Here is a 17,928-nt window from a genome sequence, read left to right on the forward strand (position 1 = left end):
CCAGTAATCATACCATAATCAGGGAACTGTTCTGTAACATAATCGAGGCCTACAAAGATTACTTAATCTGAATGCAGACATCCTTTCAGCTGCTAGAACCTCGCTATAAATATTACCACATGCTCATTTCACTCTGTATGGTGCTGTAGGATACAAACAAATTCATTAACTCTGTGGCCTTTCACAGTGGCAAATACCATCAATTCTAGTGCTTGGGAGGTAGATGCCCGGTTTTGTCTTTCTTTCTTTTAAATAACAGTTTATGCCACCCTTCATCCTTGGGTAGGCTGTGTACTATTCTAAAACCTCATGGCTTCCTGAAGAGCATTTTTCTGCCCAGGTGAATAACAAGCCTATTGTATTGGTTCTGGAAAAAGCAGAAACTAAATTCTTTGTTCTTTACCAGAAAGCCCCTGCTAGATATTAATCTGGTAATAGTTCTAGCAGTTCAGAAAGTCATGTCTCAACCCAGGGCCAGAGGTAGGACTCAGATAGGACTTGACAATGGAGGAAAAACTTATATAGTAGGCAGATTAAAAGGCACCAAGGAGGGGCAGGAGAGTTAGTTGAATGTATCTGCTGCTCCTGAAGAGTCCTTGGTTCAGTTCACAGCACCCATATGGTGGCTTACAAACATCTGTAACTCCATTCCAGGAGCCTGGCACCCTTTTCTGGCATTTGAGGACAGTAATCATGCATGTGACACACATATATACACACAGGCCAAGTATTTATACACATAAAATAAAAATATATGAATCTTTTTAAAAAAGAACTTTTTCCATTCCCACCTTCATTCTCTTCATAAAGAATTCATCTTGACACAGTCCAAGTTCTGCCTGAGGATTGGTTTGGATCTTGTCAATGGATGAAGTCTATTATTGTAGTCATCCTTTGAGGAGTAGCCTGGCCAGGGATATAAGAGTTCAGCTTTCTGAACCCTAATATCAATGGCTTCTACAGTTGGCATTTCTCTTTCCTACACAAAGATAAGACTTAGTAGTTCTGAAGAAGGAGACTGTTATGGACCCTGAAAGCAATTCAAAACAAGAATAGATTATGACTTTAAGAAGTAAAGAAATTATACACATAATTATAATTTACAGAATCTAATCATAATAAAAATATGATTTTGGAGCTGGAAGTTGTGGCACATGCCTTTCATCCTAGCAGCAGCGAGCCAGAGCCAAAGGCAGGTGGATCTCTGTGAGTTTAAGGCCAACACAGTGAGCTCCAGGAAAACCAGAGCTACATAGTAAGACCCTATCTCAAAAAATTATACATGATTGCATATAAACTCTGGTCTTAAAGTTGGAGTTATGAAAATTCCATAAAGGCTTGAGGCAGGCAGAACTGTTGCATGTTTTGGATAAGCTGTAGCATGTGTTATACTGCACCCACAATGAATAGGCATCCTGCAAAAATAGAAAAAAAGGGACCTGGAGGCCAGAAATGACCAGCAGATTCAAGAACCTATCAGAAAGCATCAACTTAGCAATGAGCACTAAGGCAGACCTCATCCCCACAATGAGGGATATAGGGTATATAAGGCTTACCCTTTCCTAAAAATAAATGAGCTTGCTTGCAACCTGCCGGAGTCTGTGTCATTGTCTCCACATCTCCTCACCCCCTGCCCTCAGAGCCTAGAGACTTCATCAGGCAAACAGCAACACAGGCTGAGATACAGAAGAATAGAAAGTACAGGCTTCCATGAGATGTCTATAGAAGTCTTTGCCACAATTGTAATCTGAATAAATAAAGTGTAGACATAAACTGAGTTAGACCAACACTCAGAGCTGTCTAAACAATATGGTGGCTTCTGGTCACCCATAGCCACTTGGTAGCTGTAATGTGCCTGGTCTAGATTTAGAAATGCAATAAATGTGTAATACACACTAAAATTGAAGATTTGATTTTCAAAAAAGCATGCAAACTATCTCAACAATATTTACAGTGACAGTATGTAGAACTAATGATGTCTTAGTATTTTGAATAATGTACAGTATTAGTTTTTTAAGAAGAATTTTTGAAAAGATATGAGACAATTTTAGCCCTCTGTCAAACTCCTCTACATCACAACATAGTCTTTAATGTGGTAGCACTAAGAATTTCACAGGTAGTGGCCAACATTTTTCATCAGTGTTAAGTTTCCTATAAACAAAATACCAATATATTCTGAATGGGTTTTGGTATCTATCCATTAGCAATAGTACCCATTCTGTAGTTTCATTTTTACTCTATATCTGTCTGTGAATAACAATTTATCAGATAACAGTTCATTTGAAAATTTGCCAATCCTTTCCTGTAATTGACACATTCTCCTGGACAGTGTCTAAACACTGTCCTTTGGGTGTATTTCTGCAAGGATTCTAAGAATTATTCACTCTGTTCTTTTGACAGTGTAAAGATACAACTAAATGAGGTTTTCTATGGAAAGTTCATTCCTTCAGGGAGGGCAGGATGGCTCAGCCTAAAGCAGTGGTTCTCAGCCTGTGGGTTGGTACATCTTTGGGGGTTGCATACCAGACAGATATCCTGCATATAAGATATTTACATTATGATTCATAATGGTCTCAAAATTACAGTTATTAAATAACAACAAAATAATTTATGACTGGGGGTCACCACAACATGAAGAATTATATTAAAGGATCACAGCATTAGAAAGGTTGAGAACCACTAGCCTAATGACTTGATGCTGATACATTGACCCATGATGGCAGGAGAAAACTGACTCCCGAAAGTTGTCCTCTGACCTCCACATGCTTTTATTTAGCAGAGAGCTCCTTAGCGGGTTGACCATGATTTAGTGAATGGTGAGGTGGTCTTTGAAATGACTCCTTTCTTCATTGCTCTTCTCACACTTAAAAGCCCCTCATGTTATTTTGTATTAAACACTGCCTGTTTCTACCCTATACCCTGTCTCATCTGAATTCATTAAACAGGGGTCACAAAGACTAAAGAGATAAGCAGATTTGGGAGTGAGATCCCAGTAACAACTGGACAATTGCTTTCTCAATGTTTACATAAACAAATAGAAAAATAAAACATATAGTTAAATAACTGACGGATTCTAGACAGCCTATGGCTTATCTATGCTAACTCCCCAACATATCAAGATGTGGAAGGCCATTATAAAATATTGTATTATTGATTCTTTAAAATAAGACATAAAAATAGACCAGGTATTTCCTGAGAGGTTAGCCCAACAGAAGAAAAAGAAGTATCTAGAGTAACTTAAGGTATTTGTACTAAACCACACAGAAAGCCACAGCCTCAGGAGCTTACACCATATACTCCACACCCAGGGTAGAGAACTTTAACAGAAGGGGCAAGATGACCCTTACAGGGCCATCTCTTTTCTCCCTTTCATCTATAGAGTAAAAAGGGTTTAAAATTTTTAGAAGTAGTATATTATATGTGACTAACTCTTATAATCAATCCTTGGAATGATTCAAACTTGTATTCTTTGGGTGTAGTTTTCCCACAAATGTTCACCATAACATTCATGAGAAAATGTGGAATTGCACTAAAGTTTTAGATTATTAAAAATATAGTGCTTGTGGAGGGTGGAGGGATGGTTTAGCAGTTTTCTTAGTTACTTTTCTATTGCTGTGATGAGATACCATGACCATGGGTATTTATAAAAGAAAGCATTTAAACTGAGGATTCAGGATTCCAGAGAGCTAGAGTTCATGACCATCATGGTGGGGAGCATGGCAGGAAGCATGACGTTAGAGCAGAGAGTGAGAATTTACATCTTATCCACAAGTACAAGACAGAGAGCTAACTGGAAATAGCATGGACTTTTGAAAACTCAAAGCTCACTCCCAGTGATACACTTCCTCCAACATGGCCTTACCTCCTAAATCTTTCCAAACAGTTCCAACACCTAGAGACTAAGCAGTCAAATATATGATTCTGTGGGGCCTTTCTCATTCAAACCACCATAGCAGGTAAGAGCACTGACTACTCTTCCAAACAACCTGGGTTGGGTTCCCAACATCTACATGGCAGCTCATAACTCCAGTTCTAGGGGTCTGTCATACTCTTCTGCCTTCACAAGCACTGAGCACATGTGACACACTGACACATATGCAGGCAAAGTATCTATATACATAAAAATTAATTAATTAATTAAAAACATATAGTGCTTAGGTCGGGTTTAAAAATATCATTGCATAGGAGCTGTTCAGTATATTTTTTAAGTACATAATTAATTTTTATTTTATGTTCATTAGTGTTTTGCCTACACGAAAGTCTGTGTGATGGTGTCAGAAGCCCTAGAGCTTGAGTTACAGATAGGTGTGAGCTGCCATGTGGATGCTTAGAATTAAACCCAGGTCCTCTGGAAGAGCAACCGGTGCTCTTAACTGATCTCTCCACTGAAAGGCCTAATATTCTTACAATAATTTCTCACAAAAGTTTTACTTTATATTCTGTATCATGTGAGTTATTGGTTGATTATCTGTTTTACTGAAAGAAAATAACCGAATCCTTTCATCATGATCAGCTCTTCAGAAATCAGCCTTGAGTCATTCTCGGTGCTATCGCCCACATTTCATCCTCAGGAAGCTGAGTCAAATAGGTCTGTACCAGCTTCATGATCTAAATAGTTTCATTTGGGGGAGGGTTAGGGTTGTTTTATCTTTCTATCATGGCTGTTTGACATAAATCATTATTCTGATTCTCTACCAACTGGATAGTAGGGGTGTTATTATCATTTCTTAGTGAGAAAAATCCGAAATTTAGGAATATTAGGTGGCTCATAATTGCATCCTCAATGGGTAAATACACATCTAATATTTGTGTTGCACACCTGTTTGTTGGTTATTTGTAGATAAGGGATGAAGGTCAATAGTGAACACTGAAATGATAAAAAATTAAAAGAAAAGAAAATAGGAGCAATGAGGGAAAATGACAGAAAAGCTTTTGGAATCTTGCTACACAATTACACAAATATATCTCCTTTCTTTCCTCTACAGAACACAGCAAGAGTTTCACATTGCTTTGTAACCTTGCTTTCTAATTAACATCATATCAGATGTTTCTATTAAAGTACTGATTATTTATTTTAAATTTTCATCCTTATCAAATTGTATAATTACATCAAATATTCCTTTTGTTTGTTTATTTCATTGAGATTTTATTTTTTAAATTTTGCTTTTGTTGTTATTGTTATTATTATTGTTTTCTTGGTTGTATATTTTTGTTTGTTTGTTTGTTTGTTTGTTTGTTTGTTGTTTTTGAACATAGGATTTCTTTTTGTAGACCTGGTTGTCCTGGAACTGGAACTTGCTCTGTAGATCAGACTGGCCTCAAACTTGGAGATCCATCTGTGTCTGCCTCCCAACTGCTGGAATTAAAAATAGCACACCCTGTTGACTGAAGTTTCTTGGTCCCACTCATCCCCACTCTGTCCAGCCTGGGCAGCAGTCATTTTTAAAATAATCACTCAGAGGCTTAATATTAATTACAAACTGTTTGGTCTATGGATCAGGATTATTGCTAGCTAGCTATTACATATTTAATTAACCATTTTCTATTAATCTATATATTGCCATGTGTCCATGTTGTTACCGGTCTGGTGGCATCTTGCTACTTGGGTGGCTGGATGGTATTTTTCCTGACTCTGCTCTTCTCCCTGTGTCTCTGCTTGGATTTCTCTCCTTGCTCTTATCCTGCCTTACTGTAGGCCAAAGCAGCTTTAATTATTAACCAATGGGAGCAACAAATATTCATAGCTTAAAGAAAGTCCATCCCACAGCATTTCCCCTTTTCTGTCTAATGAAAAATGGTTTTCATTTTTTTTTTTTTTGATTTTTCGAGACAGGGTTTCTCTGTGTAGCTTTGCATCCTTCCTGGATATTGCTCTGTAGACCAGGCTGGCCTTGAACTCATAGATATCCACCTGCCTCTGCCTCCTGAGTGCTGGGATTAAAAGCGTACGCCACTACCGCCTGGCTTGGTTTTCATTTTAAACATAGTAAAATTATGTATAACAAAACAGTTATCATGCAAGAATTATAGTTATAATAGTTAATTTGCATTTGGCAAAATTAAAGAAAACATTCTACCATCTATCCTATTTTTATGATTCTAAAGTTTTATATCTAATTTATTTTTTATTATGACTAAGGAAAACTATAATTGTAACTATGTAGTATTCAGCTCCATCAAAGACCCCAGGAGGATATAACATTACCAAAGTAAACAGGAAGTGCATTGCAAGCAATTTCCAAAATTCTAGAAATGACAGAGACGTCTGACTGCCTGGAGAGTTACCCAAATTTCCTCTGCAACATTGAGGCATCCATTTTCAGTCTATAGGCCTAGGTCTAGCAGACTTTTTAGTGAAGTAGGAAATTTGAAGAATTTTCTCACTTATTGGCAAAGTTTCAGTCACTTTTCCCTGTGTCCTGAAGAATGTCTGGCAGTTGCCTCTGTAAAGCAGGAAACTTAAGAACCATTTCTTCTCATCTTCTTTTGGCAAACTTCAGTGGTCATTTTCCCGTGGGTTCTGCATGTCCAGGTTATACAATATATTGTCAAGCAGTCCAGACAAGAGCAGTTTCTTGCTGAAATGGCTAATTTTGACATAAAGAAAGCAAACTCCATATGGAGTTTCTTTGATTCCCATCATCTTTTCTGCAGTAGATTGGTTTTGCCAGGAGCAGACATGTCTCACTGTCTAGAAAATTCTATGTTTTTCAAACATTTAAAATGCCATCTTCTGTGAGTTTTTGAAGTGTTTGAAGATTACCTACCTAACTGAAATATACATTTATATACCTAAAAAAATAACTAACATGACTATAAATTTGATTACTATAGATGACTATTAATCTGTATTTCTTAATTATATATTACAGTTTTAAATGAGTTGCATAAACATAATATCTTCAACAAGAATAGAAATATACATATAGTATAACAAAATTAACTTTAAATTTGTATCAAAAACTAAAATATAGCAATGTAAAATATTTCAAATGAGTTGTTGCTTTTTAAAAGTAGATTCAATAATCTACCCTTTCATCCTATCATATCTACATTCCCTTTTCTTCTTTAGAAAGAGATTATATTTATAATCAGTTGTGGTGGTATTGTGTTCTCCAAAATATTATGCAACCTAATAAACTTATCTGGGGTTAGAGAACAGACAGCCACTAGATACAGAGGCTATAAAATGGTGGCACTCACACCTTTAATCCTAGCATTCCAGAGGCAGAAATCCCTCTGGATCTCTGTGAGTTCAAGGCCACATTCGAAACAGCCAGGCATGGAGACTCATGCCTTTAATCCCAGAAAGTGAGCCTTTATTCCCAGGGAGTGATGGTAAAAAGCAGAAAGGTATATAAGGCATGAAGACCAGAAACTAGAACCATTTGGCTGGTTAAGCTTTAAGACTTCTAGCAGCAGTTCAGCTGAGATCCATTTGGATATGAGGACTCAGAGGCTTCCAGTCTGAGGAAACAGGATCAGCTGAGGAACTGGCAAGGTGAGGAAGCTGTGGCTTGTTCTGCTTCTCTGATCTTCCAGCATTCACCCCAATAACTGGCTTGGGTTTGTTTTTATTAATAAGACATTTAAGATTCATGCTACAATCAATCTTCTTTAAATAAAAGTAAACATTAATAAACAATATTTTGGAAATTTGGGCACAGCTTTCCATACTATTTCCTGATGATTTGTCATGCTGGCAATCTTATGGGTATAATGAGAAAATTTAGAATTATAGTTAAATCTTGGCTGTAGTAGTCTGTGAGGCTGTATTGTCTCAGCTGTTGCATTGAAGCTGTTTTGGATGTTGGATCATTTGGGTCATGGCTATCACTGGAAACCTTTCAGGGGATCTTGGTTGACCAAACCATATTAGTCTGGAAGCAATCCACAGGTTTTCATCTTCTTTGGAAACAAAAGCAAAACCTCTTTTCCAAAGCAACTTATCCTTAGACCCAAATTTTAAAGTCAAAATTTACCTTTAAAACTTATATGTTTATTTAACTCATCAGTCTTTCCAATCAAATGTCTTTCTGTAGTTAGTTCATTAACAGTCAAAAAATTCAAAGAAAACACAATAATATACATAATGCAGACGACTGTCTGTATATTTTCTATCCTTACATGGCTTGACTTCTACATTATTTTCCCTGTCTCTTTAAAGACTTTATCTTTTAAGGATGTTTATTTCTTTATATATCTGCCGAGATACCTTTTCTTCTCTCTTCCAAGCCTACATTTATTTTCAAACATCTTGTAACCTGTTCAGAATTTTTTTTCCATCTCAATCTCTCTTATTGTGTATCTGTACTCCTTTTATGACCAGGGGAGTTTTTAAACTGTTAAACTTCTTGACTAGTATGAAAGCAGCATCAGCCCTGGCTTCTAGCTCTGCCCTGATCTGTTTTCCAACCTGGTGCTGTTACCAAGTAGTCATGCTTACGTCCCTAATTCTGGGAAGCGGTATTATGTAGTATGCCTATGTTTTTAAGCCTGCAGCTGTGCTCCCAAGCTTGCAGACAGCAGCTGGGAGAACCCTCTTAGTATCTTGGCCTATGAGAGACCACAGGAGCCTGCTATGATACCGCTGAAGCCTACTGTGACCAGGCAATGCATCCCTGTACCATGGCTGGAAATGAGAGACATGAACTAGGAAGCTGATTTTAACTTCATTTTAGAATCTCTTTTTAAGTTCTCTCAGGTTTCAGGTGGAAACCCTTACCACTATGTCTGGGTGGCAAATGTAGCTGGAAGTTTTCCTGTGTGTATTTATAATCCCTTTCTAGCCAGCTCAGTCAGTCGGTAGAGCATGAGACTCTTAATCTCAGGGTTGTGGATTCATGCTCCATGTTGGATGCCCAATGTAGACTGAAGTTTCTCGGTCCTGCTCTGTCCCACCCAGGCAGCAGCCATTTTTAAAATAATCACTCAGAGGCTTAATATTAATTACATACTGTTTGATCTATGGCTCAGGCTTATTGCTTGCTAGCTCTTACATCTTAAATTAACCCATTTCTATCAATCTATATATTGCCACATGGCCATGACATTACCATTCCACTGGCATCTTGCTCCTTGGGTGCCTGATGGTGTCTACCCCAGCTCTGCCTTTCTTCTCCCTGTGTCTCTGATTGGATTTTCCACCTGGCTCTTATCCTGCCTTACCATAGGCCAAAGCAGCTTTATTTATTAGCCAATGGAAGCAACACATATACACAGCCTACAGAAAGACATCCCTCAGCAATGCCCAGCATGATTTTAGCTTTTTGAGATAGGAGATCACTCTTTAGCTAAAGCTGTTTTCAAACTCATGATAATCCTCCTGCCTCAGCCTCCCAAGTGCTGGGATTGTGGGCATAAACACTGTGACAGGCTTTATCAAATACTCTTTTTTTTTAATTTTTATTTTGCAATACAATTAAGTTCTACATATCAGCCACAGATTCCCTTGTTCTCCCCCCTCCCGCCCCCCTCACCTTCCACCTAGCCCGCCCCCCATTCCAATCTCCTCCAGGGCAAAGCCTTCCCCACAGACTGAGATCAACCTGGTGGACTCTGTCCAGGTAGGTCCAGTCCCCTCCTCCCAGGCTGAGCCAATGGACCCTGCATAGGCCCCAGGTTTCAAACAGCCGACTCATGCAATGAGCACAGGACCCGGTGCCACTGCCTGGATGCCTCCCAAACAGATCAGGCCAATCAACTGTCTCACCCACTCAGAGGGCCTGATCCAGTTGGTGACCCCTCAGCCATTGGTTCATATTTCATGTGTTTCCGTTTGTTTGGCTATTTGTCTCTGTGCTTTATCTGACCTTGGTCTCAACAATTCTCTCTCATATAAACCCTCCTCATTCTCGCTAATTGGACTCCCAGAGATCCACCTGGGGCCTAGTCATGGATCTCTGCATCCAGATCCCTCAGTAGTTGGATGAGGTTTCTAGCACGACAATTAGGGTGTTTGGCCATCCCATCACCAGAGTAGGTCAGTTCGGACTGTCTCTCGACCATTGCCAGCAGTCTGTTGTGGGGGTATCTTTGTGGATTTCTGTGGGCCTCTCTAGCACTTTGTTTCTTCCTATTCTCATGTGGTCTTCATTTACCATGGTCTCCTATTCCTTGTTCTCCCTCTCTGTTGTTGATCCAGCTGGTTTCTCTTCAGACCGTATAAATCTTTCGCCTTTTATCAAATACTCTTAACCTTTACTCTACTGTTGGGTACAGGCTTTATCTGGTATTTGGCAATATAATAGATGTTAAGGGGAAGAAGTATGGACATTTTATAATATATGCTATATTCTGAAGATGGATTTCAAGATTTACTTTTCATTTTTAAGGTATTAATATATTTTGCTAAGTTTATGTGCATGAATAATCTACTAATATTCCCTATTGCAGCATCTGAGAATAAACTTATTAAGACTCATTTCCAAATTTTTGAACCTTGAGTTTATGTGATTTATTGTAGATGCCCTCTTGTGGTCACTGTGCAAAAGTCACAATATCTGGTGAGCTCTTGAGCAAATTTAACACAAAAGTGGACAAACAGTACAGGTCTCACAGCTTCAAAAGACACACCTCCTATTTGGATTTAAAAATTCCCAAAAGCCATATAAAGTCATGTTACAAACTGCATCACATGGTGCTTATTTTTCATCCATTATTCCTGGATTCCTAAAGGACCATCTATGTGACAGGTTTTCTACTCATTGACTTGACAGATTACTGAGGGTAACTATAAGTGAATGTACAGTAAAAGGCTTGACCAAGGTCTTTTGATTACATGTGTATATCCACCCTTTATAAAATGTACAGTATTTAGTTATTGTTGGCAGTTCTAGAGCAGCCACCACCAATCATCATTACAGCACCCCTTGGCATACCACTGTGTGATTCTCATATGAGTTTTCATGCCAGCTATGGTGGTCTATAATGAATTTTGCCACTCAGAAAATAGTGGCAGGAGGATCAAGAGTTTGAGTCCAAACTGAGCCACATATCAAAATCCTGTCTCAAAAATAAAAACACAAAACAAAACAAAAATCTGTTCATAAAGACATACCATGCATGTGTGTAGACTATGTATACACATATTTACATGTAAGTTTAACATCTACCAATTATTTAGTAGTAAATGGGTACTGTATATAATTTTAACATTTAATCAATCATTAAAGTGGAATTATTTGACTCATACACTAAATCAAACTTCTAAATTGCCTTCACTGAAAGCACATTTTTTTTTCATTTTTCTTTGGTATTTTAAACAACCTCTAAGTTTTTGTTAGTAAAAATAATTACAAATAAGACTTTTCATGTACAAGATGTTTTGAAGCTCCCCAGGGCCATAAAAGATAAGGCAGTTCCTTTCAGTGTTTTTACCAGGAAGTTTGGCTGTTGACATAGGAAATATGTGTGGGGTGATGAAATTATGAATATCCAGCAAGAAGAAGCAACTGGGATCATTAAGTACAGTTAAAAAAAAAAAACCAAAGTGAGAATTTGGAATGTCAATATGTGTCTAAATGTAACTAAATAAAGCTGCCAACATTATTGTCTTCATAATAGCAAGGGCATGAACTAACTCTATTGAAATCTATGTCAAATAAAATACATCTTTCTTGTGTTTTCTGTATGTTAGCAGCTGACAGATCAAAAAGACAGTCCTCTTATTTGGAGATGTTGGACTTTGCCTTGGAAATCACTATGGATATTTTGAGTATCACTTCTTCACCACTTAAAGGTTCCAAGTAGCATTTGTGTGTATCAAATGCAGGGGGAAGCATGGCTGACAAATACAGAGATAAGCTATAAAGAGAAATTCACAGATTTCTTGGGATTTGGGCCTGTGAAGTCGTGTTCTAAGCTAATGATTCTTCAAGTAAGATGTTTATTACAATAGAAATAGCATCAACTATCAGAATTTGGGCATTACATTAGCTTCTACCTATTGCCATGAGATTTTTACCACTGTGAGAACACCCTCCTTAACCATTTCTAGAAAGGAGAAAAAACAATGAGATAGAAAAAAAGGTAAGAGATCTTCCTGTACAGAAATGCAGGAAAAATAACACAGCATACACATCCGCACTGTGTGTCACATGGAGTTCCTAGTAAAAATCATAACACATAGTGCTGGTTATGCCACGGTGCTGCCCTTCGTGGCTGGTCACCGCCCGTGGCGGCGGCCATGCGGGCGGAGAAGCATGCTGATTAAAAGAATCACAGCCATGGTTACCTTTTTAGAGCCTTATTGGGGGGGAGAGACAGAGAAAAAAAGACACAGAAAGAGAGAGAGAGAGAAAGACATGGGGGGGAGAGGGAAAGAGGGGGACGGACGGGGGGGAGGAGCAGAAAGGAGAGGGGACAGAATGCCCACAGAGGGCCCACCCGCTTTTTAGGCTGGGAAGCTGGCGAAAGCTGATGATGTAATTAAGGACATAATTAAGGACCAAATCCTTACATCCCAGACTTTCCCTTATTATAAAAAAGCAGGTAGATGGGACTAGGGGTGTCGTTTCTCTCAAAAACTGCTTCCAGCTGACTTTTGGATGTTGGTTGGCTCTGGGGGGAATGAAGAAGGGGAGCTTTCTGAGGTAGACAGGCGTTGTGGGATGCTGTCTGTCATCCATTTGCTCTGGAGACATGTATCCCTCTTGGCTGTGGCTGGGAACTTTCTGTTTGACAAGATGCTGGTGACACAGAAAAAACTTAGAGAGAGAAAAGAATCATTATTATTTTATGTTGACATTTATCTGAGGTAGATCTGGCCTGTCCCTATGGATTTTGAAACATGTTAAGCTTTATCAGAGACAGATTATTTTAAAGCACCTGTTTCCTTTACTGGTTCAGCATCTAGGAGACAGGTGATCAATTGTTAAAAGCATCTCATAGTAATAGATGTTTACATTAAAGTCTTTTTGTAGCACCCAGACGCTTTTGGGTCTGGGGGTATAAATACCTTTTAGCTGTTACAGTTTCTTATTTGATGATCTCTGGACTCCGGTTCTGTGGTAGTCCTGTACCATTAGCTGAACAGTGTGTTAGAACAGGGAGCTGGGAAGAGAAAAGCTTGTGGTACATGAGAAATTTTTTTTTTTAATTAGGGACAAGGCAAAGATCAGGGCCCTGTCTGTATGCATGTGAGAAACAAAGACAGTGGATCTGGAGTGAAGCAATGAGCTCTTATTTTAGGTGGAAATCTTTTTTCATTAAGTAACTCTGAAAGTGCAATTAAATCTGGTGAGGTGGTAAGGCTGTCCTCTGTACCTGACAATAAAGGAGAAGTGGCATCCCAAAACTCCCAGGACTGAGTCAGTGGCTCTGGTGTCCAGAAGGAAAGAATCGAATCGCTTCCCTGCTGTGTTCTGTGTTCTCTGCCATGTCTGTAGCCAAGCCTAAGTCTGCTGGAGGTCTTAGCTTGATGTACCCATGCATCTTGGTGCCTGGGAGCAGTCAGCTGACTCTTTGTCTTTCTAAGTGGCACTTTTAACAAGGCTGTCGATGGCCTGGCAGGGCATTCACTAGCCCATGGCCTTTTCCACACTTAAAACAGGGACCCAACAGCTTTTGGGAGTCAGCGAGTGCCAGTACTTGGCAATTTTGTTTTCAGACTTTTATCTTTTCCCTGGCACACCTTAAATGCCACAGATGACTCTTTTGCCTGTGGGGTCAGGAGCCTTGCTCTCCAGATGCTTAAGTTTTAGTCGGGGAGGTCTGGGGAACAAGAGACAGATATTACTCTATGTCCTGATTTTTTTTTCCTGCTGATTGATGGCTTAAGGACAGCTTCTGGAAGATCTGCCAGTAGGCAGACTATAGGGACTGCAGACCAGCGCTGTGGAGCGGGAGGAACAGCCTTGTCGTCGCTGATCCAGACTGTCCCATGATTTAAAATTTGGCTGGAATTTGTATGTGACGCATTCCCAGACCATCCTGCAAGCTCAACGCCAGCTCCTTCTGTGACTGGGTCCAGATACAGGTCCTTTCAAGACTGACTTCATTGGATCTACTGGCAAGGACCCCACCAGGTCACTGTAAAGAGCCATCGGGCAAAAGGGCCAGCATCAACAGAAGACGCACTGCGTCTGTCAGCGCCTCTGCTTCACCAGGCATAATAACCTTACCAGCAGTGCGGAGTACCCTTGTGGGACACCATTACCCGCTGATACTGCTGCTGCTGCTGAACAGTTCAGACTAGAGGTCTGGCTTTCCTTAAGACGCTGGGATTTGAAGGAGCTATTCTGTGATCTGTGCTTCTAGTAAGTGACTGATAGTATTCTAGACTGAACTGGTCCATGAGTACAGAGACTGAGTTGCAATTAAGTGAAAAATAGAATACAAGATCTTGAAGAACTGCACTGAGGTGCAAGCCAGATTTAACACTCCAGTGCTGTGAACTGAGAAGTTGCTAAGGAAACCTGTCACAGGACTGATTGTCGCTGCTTACTGCCTTTCTCTCTGTGTCGTTGTTGTCTTTTGCTGTTACACTGCTTGTGCTGTCTTTCTAAGCCCAGATGTTCTCCGATAACTCCCACTGCCCTGACTGTGGGCAGCAGTGGTTCCCTAGTTTAGAACTAGGGCATTGGTTATACCAAACTGAACTTGTTGAGAATGAATGTTACCAGGTGTTCTTAGACCATATTAACCGAGCTGATTATTGTCCTGAATGCTATCCTGACAATCCTGCTAATAGAAGCCTTGTTCTGCCTTGGTCTTTCCCACTTGAGTGGGCACCTCAAAATCTCACCAGGTGGACCTTTGAGAAAGCTTGCCACCCATTTCTTCTGGGTCTGCCACTGGTTAGAAAAAAGATACATGACTCCAGAGTAGCTGGTTTTAATCCTGCATTACAGTTAATCTTGACCAGAACAGACAAAACCTTAAACAAGAAACTTGGCCAAAGCAAGTGACTTCTGTAACAGAATCATGAACTCTTCCAGGGCTTTGTGTTCATAGCCTAGGGGAGATGAATAGTAACTTGTTTCTGTTTTCTTTCTCTCTTAATTTTTTTTAAGGTGCTGGGGATTGAATCTGGGTGCCCTTATGCATGCTAGGCAAGTGTTCTTCCACTGAGTTTAACCTGAGGCCCCTTTAAATCCGAGTCACGGCACCAATGTTGATTATGCCGTGGCGCTGCCCCTCGTGGCTGGTTGCCACCCACAGCGGCCATGCCGGCGGAGGAGCTAAAAGAATCACAGCCATGGTTACCTTTTTAGAGCATTATTGGGGGGGAGAGAGAGAGACAGAGAGAAAAAGACACAGAAAGAGAGAGAGAGAGAAAGACACAGGGGGAGAGGAAGAGAGGGGGATGGACGGGAGGAAGGAGCAGAAAGGAGAGGGGACAGAGAGCCCAGAGAAGGTCCACCTGCTTTTTAGGCTGGGAAGCCGGTGAAGGCTGATGATGTAATTAAGGACGTAATTAAGGACCAAATCCTTACACATAGCACACACATCCAAACTGTGTCATAAAGAGTTCCTAATAAACATCACAGCACCCACAACCACACAATGTGTCACATAAATATGGACTACCCAGGGGTCCTGGGGTTTAGCGACACTTGCCATAGGATATCTGAGTGGAAAAATCTATGTACATTCTGTTCTTATATCTGTTAACTTTATTCCTCTAAGACAAAATTCCATCAATACAGCTATAGCTTCACCAGGCATTCAAGGCAGGAGTAACTCTAGACATACCAAGCTCTATGTCTATATCCATTTACTTTATTTCTCTGGGATGAATTCCTGTTTCCATAACTACAGTTCCATCTAGTTCCCTAGCTCATAGTCCTTCTAATGACTAAATTCCTATGCTTCCAGCCTCATCTTCATCCTCTGTATCCTCTTTCTCCATCTCTGCTCCTCTCTACTCCTGGCACTCAGAAAACTCTTCTGGAGATCTGCTTACCCTCTACTGAACCTATCTTCCTCTATTCTCTCTCACCAAGCAGTTCTGTGTCTTTCTACAGAAAAATGTCTCCCCTTTCTTCCCTGAGACTGTTGTTCTATGACTCCTCAGGAATGTTATTCTACCTTGTTCTCTCACCTTGGTGTGTAAAAACCTCTTTTGTTCTCAGTCAGTTGCTCTGGAGAGCCACTAGGCCTCAGGTCAGGGGGATGGTCTCAGCTTCATTTGCACAAGAAACAAAGCTATGATTCTCCCATCTGCTTGTCTTTGCCTATGTGACCTTATCTAAGCTCTGGCTCCAGCAGGGAAGTTACCTAGAAGTTCAGCAGCTCTGAAAATATTTGGCCACATGAGAATTTCATAACAGAAGACAGCTAGAATATTAAAGTCTGGATAACACCAAATATTCATAATAAATGGCTTGTCTCTTGACAGACCCTTGGCCAGTCAAGGTATAGCTTTAATACACAGCTGAATCTCTATGATATATTCTTGCAGATCGCAAGACATAAAGTGGCTAATAAAAACCATTTTTTCCATTGATTTTTCTTCTCCATCTAAAGAATTCCTCTGATGGGCCTTTTAAAGTAAAACATACTTCAGTGTTCTCCACCCTCTGTGTTTGCAGGCTTGAGCAATGATGTCTGTTGGTGATGGATGAAAAATTTTTTATGTTCAAAGAAACAAAATTTTAAAATGTTATCACTTCAAAGAAATTCTCCTCTTTTGGTGGGCAGAAAAAAATATTAAAAATAACAGGTCAGTATACATAAAACAGAGATCTCAGGAAGAGACCAGAGTTCTGCAGCTTTGAAGGCCTGGGAGACCTAGGGTCCTGTAACTCTTCAACCATGAACCACAAAATTTTCCTTTAGATTGCCATCTTCTGTGTGTTGCTTTTCATCGTAGATCATCTTATTTTGCACTGTGGTGTCTTCTCAACATACTAAACTGCCAGGTTGTAAGACAAAATTTTATAGCAACAGGGATGATAAATCCAGAATGATTATGAGGGATCCAAATGCTTTACCTTGCCTATGAGGCCATTGCTACTTCTAGAAACTGCATTTGCTGTTTAATTCTTCTGTTTTCAGAAGCCCACTGAAACTCATAACAACTATAAGTATGTAGTCCTTTGGCATGTATTCACACACATATAATGAAAAGTCTATTTCACCCAATGGCTCAAATGCATTTCAGGACAACTGGCTTTCTAAATCTCCCTAATTTTTGGTTCTTGTGTTTCTGACAATGTGTGGCTATAGCATGCCTGCCACAGTGCAGGTCAAGATAGCTAAAATGTAAGTCAGGAGATTGCAAAGCATCCAGAAAGTCTGCAGCCAACTTTATCATAGGTTTTCACAGGAGGGGTGGTGTCAGTAGCCATGAGGGCAACTAGATATCTGGAAGAGTGAATCACTGGTGGGGATGGCAAAAGAAAATGTCCTTTGGATGGTTTTAACTCAAAGGTGCTACCAACCTACAATAATGGTTATGTAAGATTCAACCAAGCACACTAAAATTTTGAGGACCTTCCAGCATATGAAAGAGAAACCTTATACTGTGTTATTTCTATAGTATTCTTATCCTCTGCTTGGTTTCCTGTAATAAGTATCAGTCTAAGAAAGGGAAACAAAACAATTGCATAAGAGAAAATGTATGAGAGAGTTGGAAAAATCCTATCTTAGATGTGTCAGGAAGGGATTCCTTGGGGTCTGACAGATTAATATGGGAATGAAGGAATTCTGAGTTTCTGGGACGCAAATCAAGAGATTGAAAACATAGATTGGAACTACACAGAATCCTTAGCTATTGTTTATTTTAATCTATTCATAGAGTTAATTCTTACAGCTATTATCTAAGTCACTAACTTCCCAGGGACCCAGTGGCTACAGGTGACCAGAGGCCACCATATTGGATCGACAGCTGCAAGTAATGGTCTAACTCAGTTTATGCCTACATTTTATTAATATAGATTACTGGAGTTGGGAGTTTTCCTGTGTCCTTCCTGGTTCCACAGC

The 17,928-nt window shown here is 39.7% G+C and overlaps 2 protein-coding genes across 2 annotated transcripts in view; both read left to right on the top strand.

The window, feature by feature from the left end:
• Positions 1 to 14,197, top strand: part of LOC131906522 (killer cell lectin-like receptor 2) — a 37,780-nt gene extending 23,583 nt beyond the window's left edge. Inside the window, exon 6 of the mRNA XM_059257137.1 lies at positions 13,927 to 14,197. Within this exon, the coding sequence (XP_059113120.1) occupies positions 13,927 to 14,197 (271 nt within the window). The remainder of the gene's footprint in view (positions 1 to 13,926) is intronic.
• LOC131907453 (torsin-1A-interacting protein 2-like) lies at positions 14,169 to 14,954 on the top strand. Its single transcript, XM_059258686.1, has one exon. The coding sequence runs from the start codon at positions 14,514 to 14,516 to the stop codon at positions 14,907 to 14,909; it is 396 nt and encodes a 131-aa protein (XP_059114669.1). The 5' UTR covers positions 14,169 to 14,513; the 3' UTR covers positions 14,910 to 14,954.
• The last annotated feature ends 2,974 nt before the right edge of the window (positions 14,955 to 17,928 follow it).

The sequence above is a fragment of the Peromyscus eremicus genome, chromosome 3 (assembly GCF_949786415.1).
Source record: "Peromyscus eremicus chromosome 3, PerEre_H2_v1, whole genome shotgun sequence".
NCBI classification, from domain to species: Eukaryota; Metazoa; Chordata; class Mammalia; order Rodentia; family Cricetidae; genus Peromyscus; species Peromyscus eremicus.

Bases quoted from the DNA above. Each gene is read 5' to 3' on its own strand.
- LOC131907453 (XM_059258686.1), top strand. From the start codon at position 14,514: ATGTTCTCCGATAACTCCCACTGCCCTGACTGTGGGCAGCAGTGGTTC.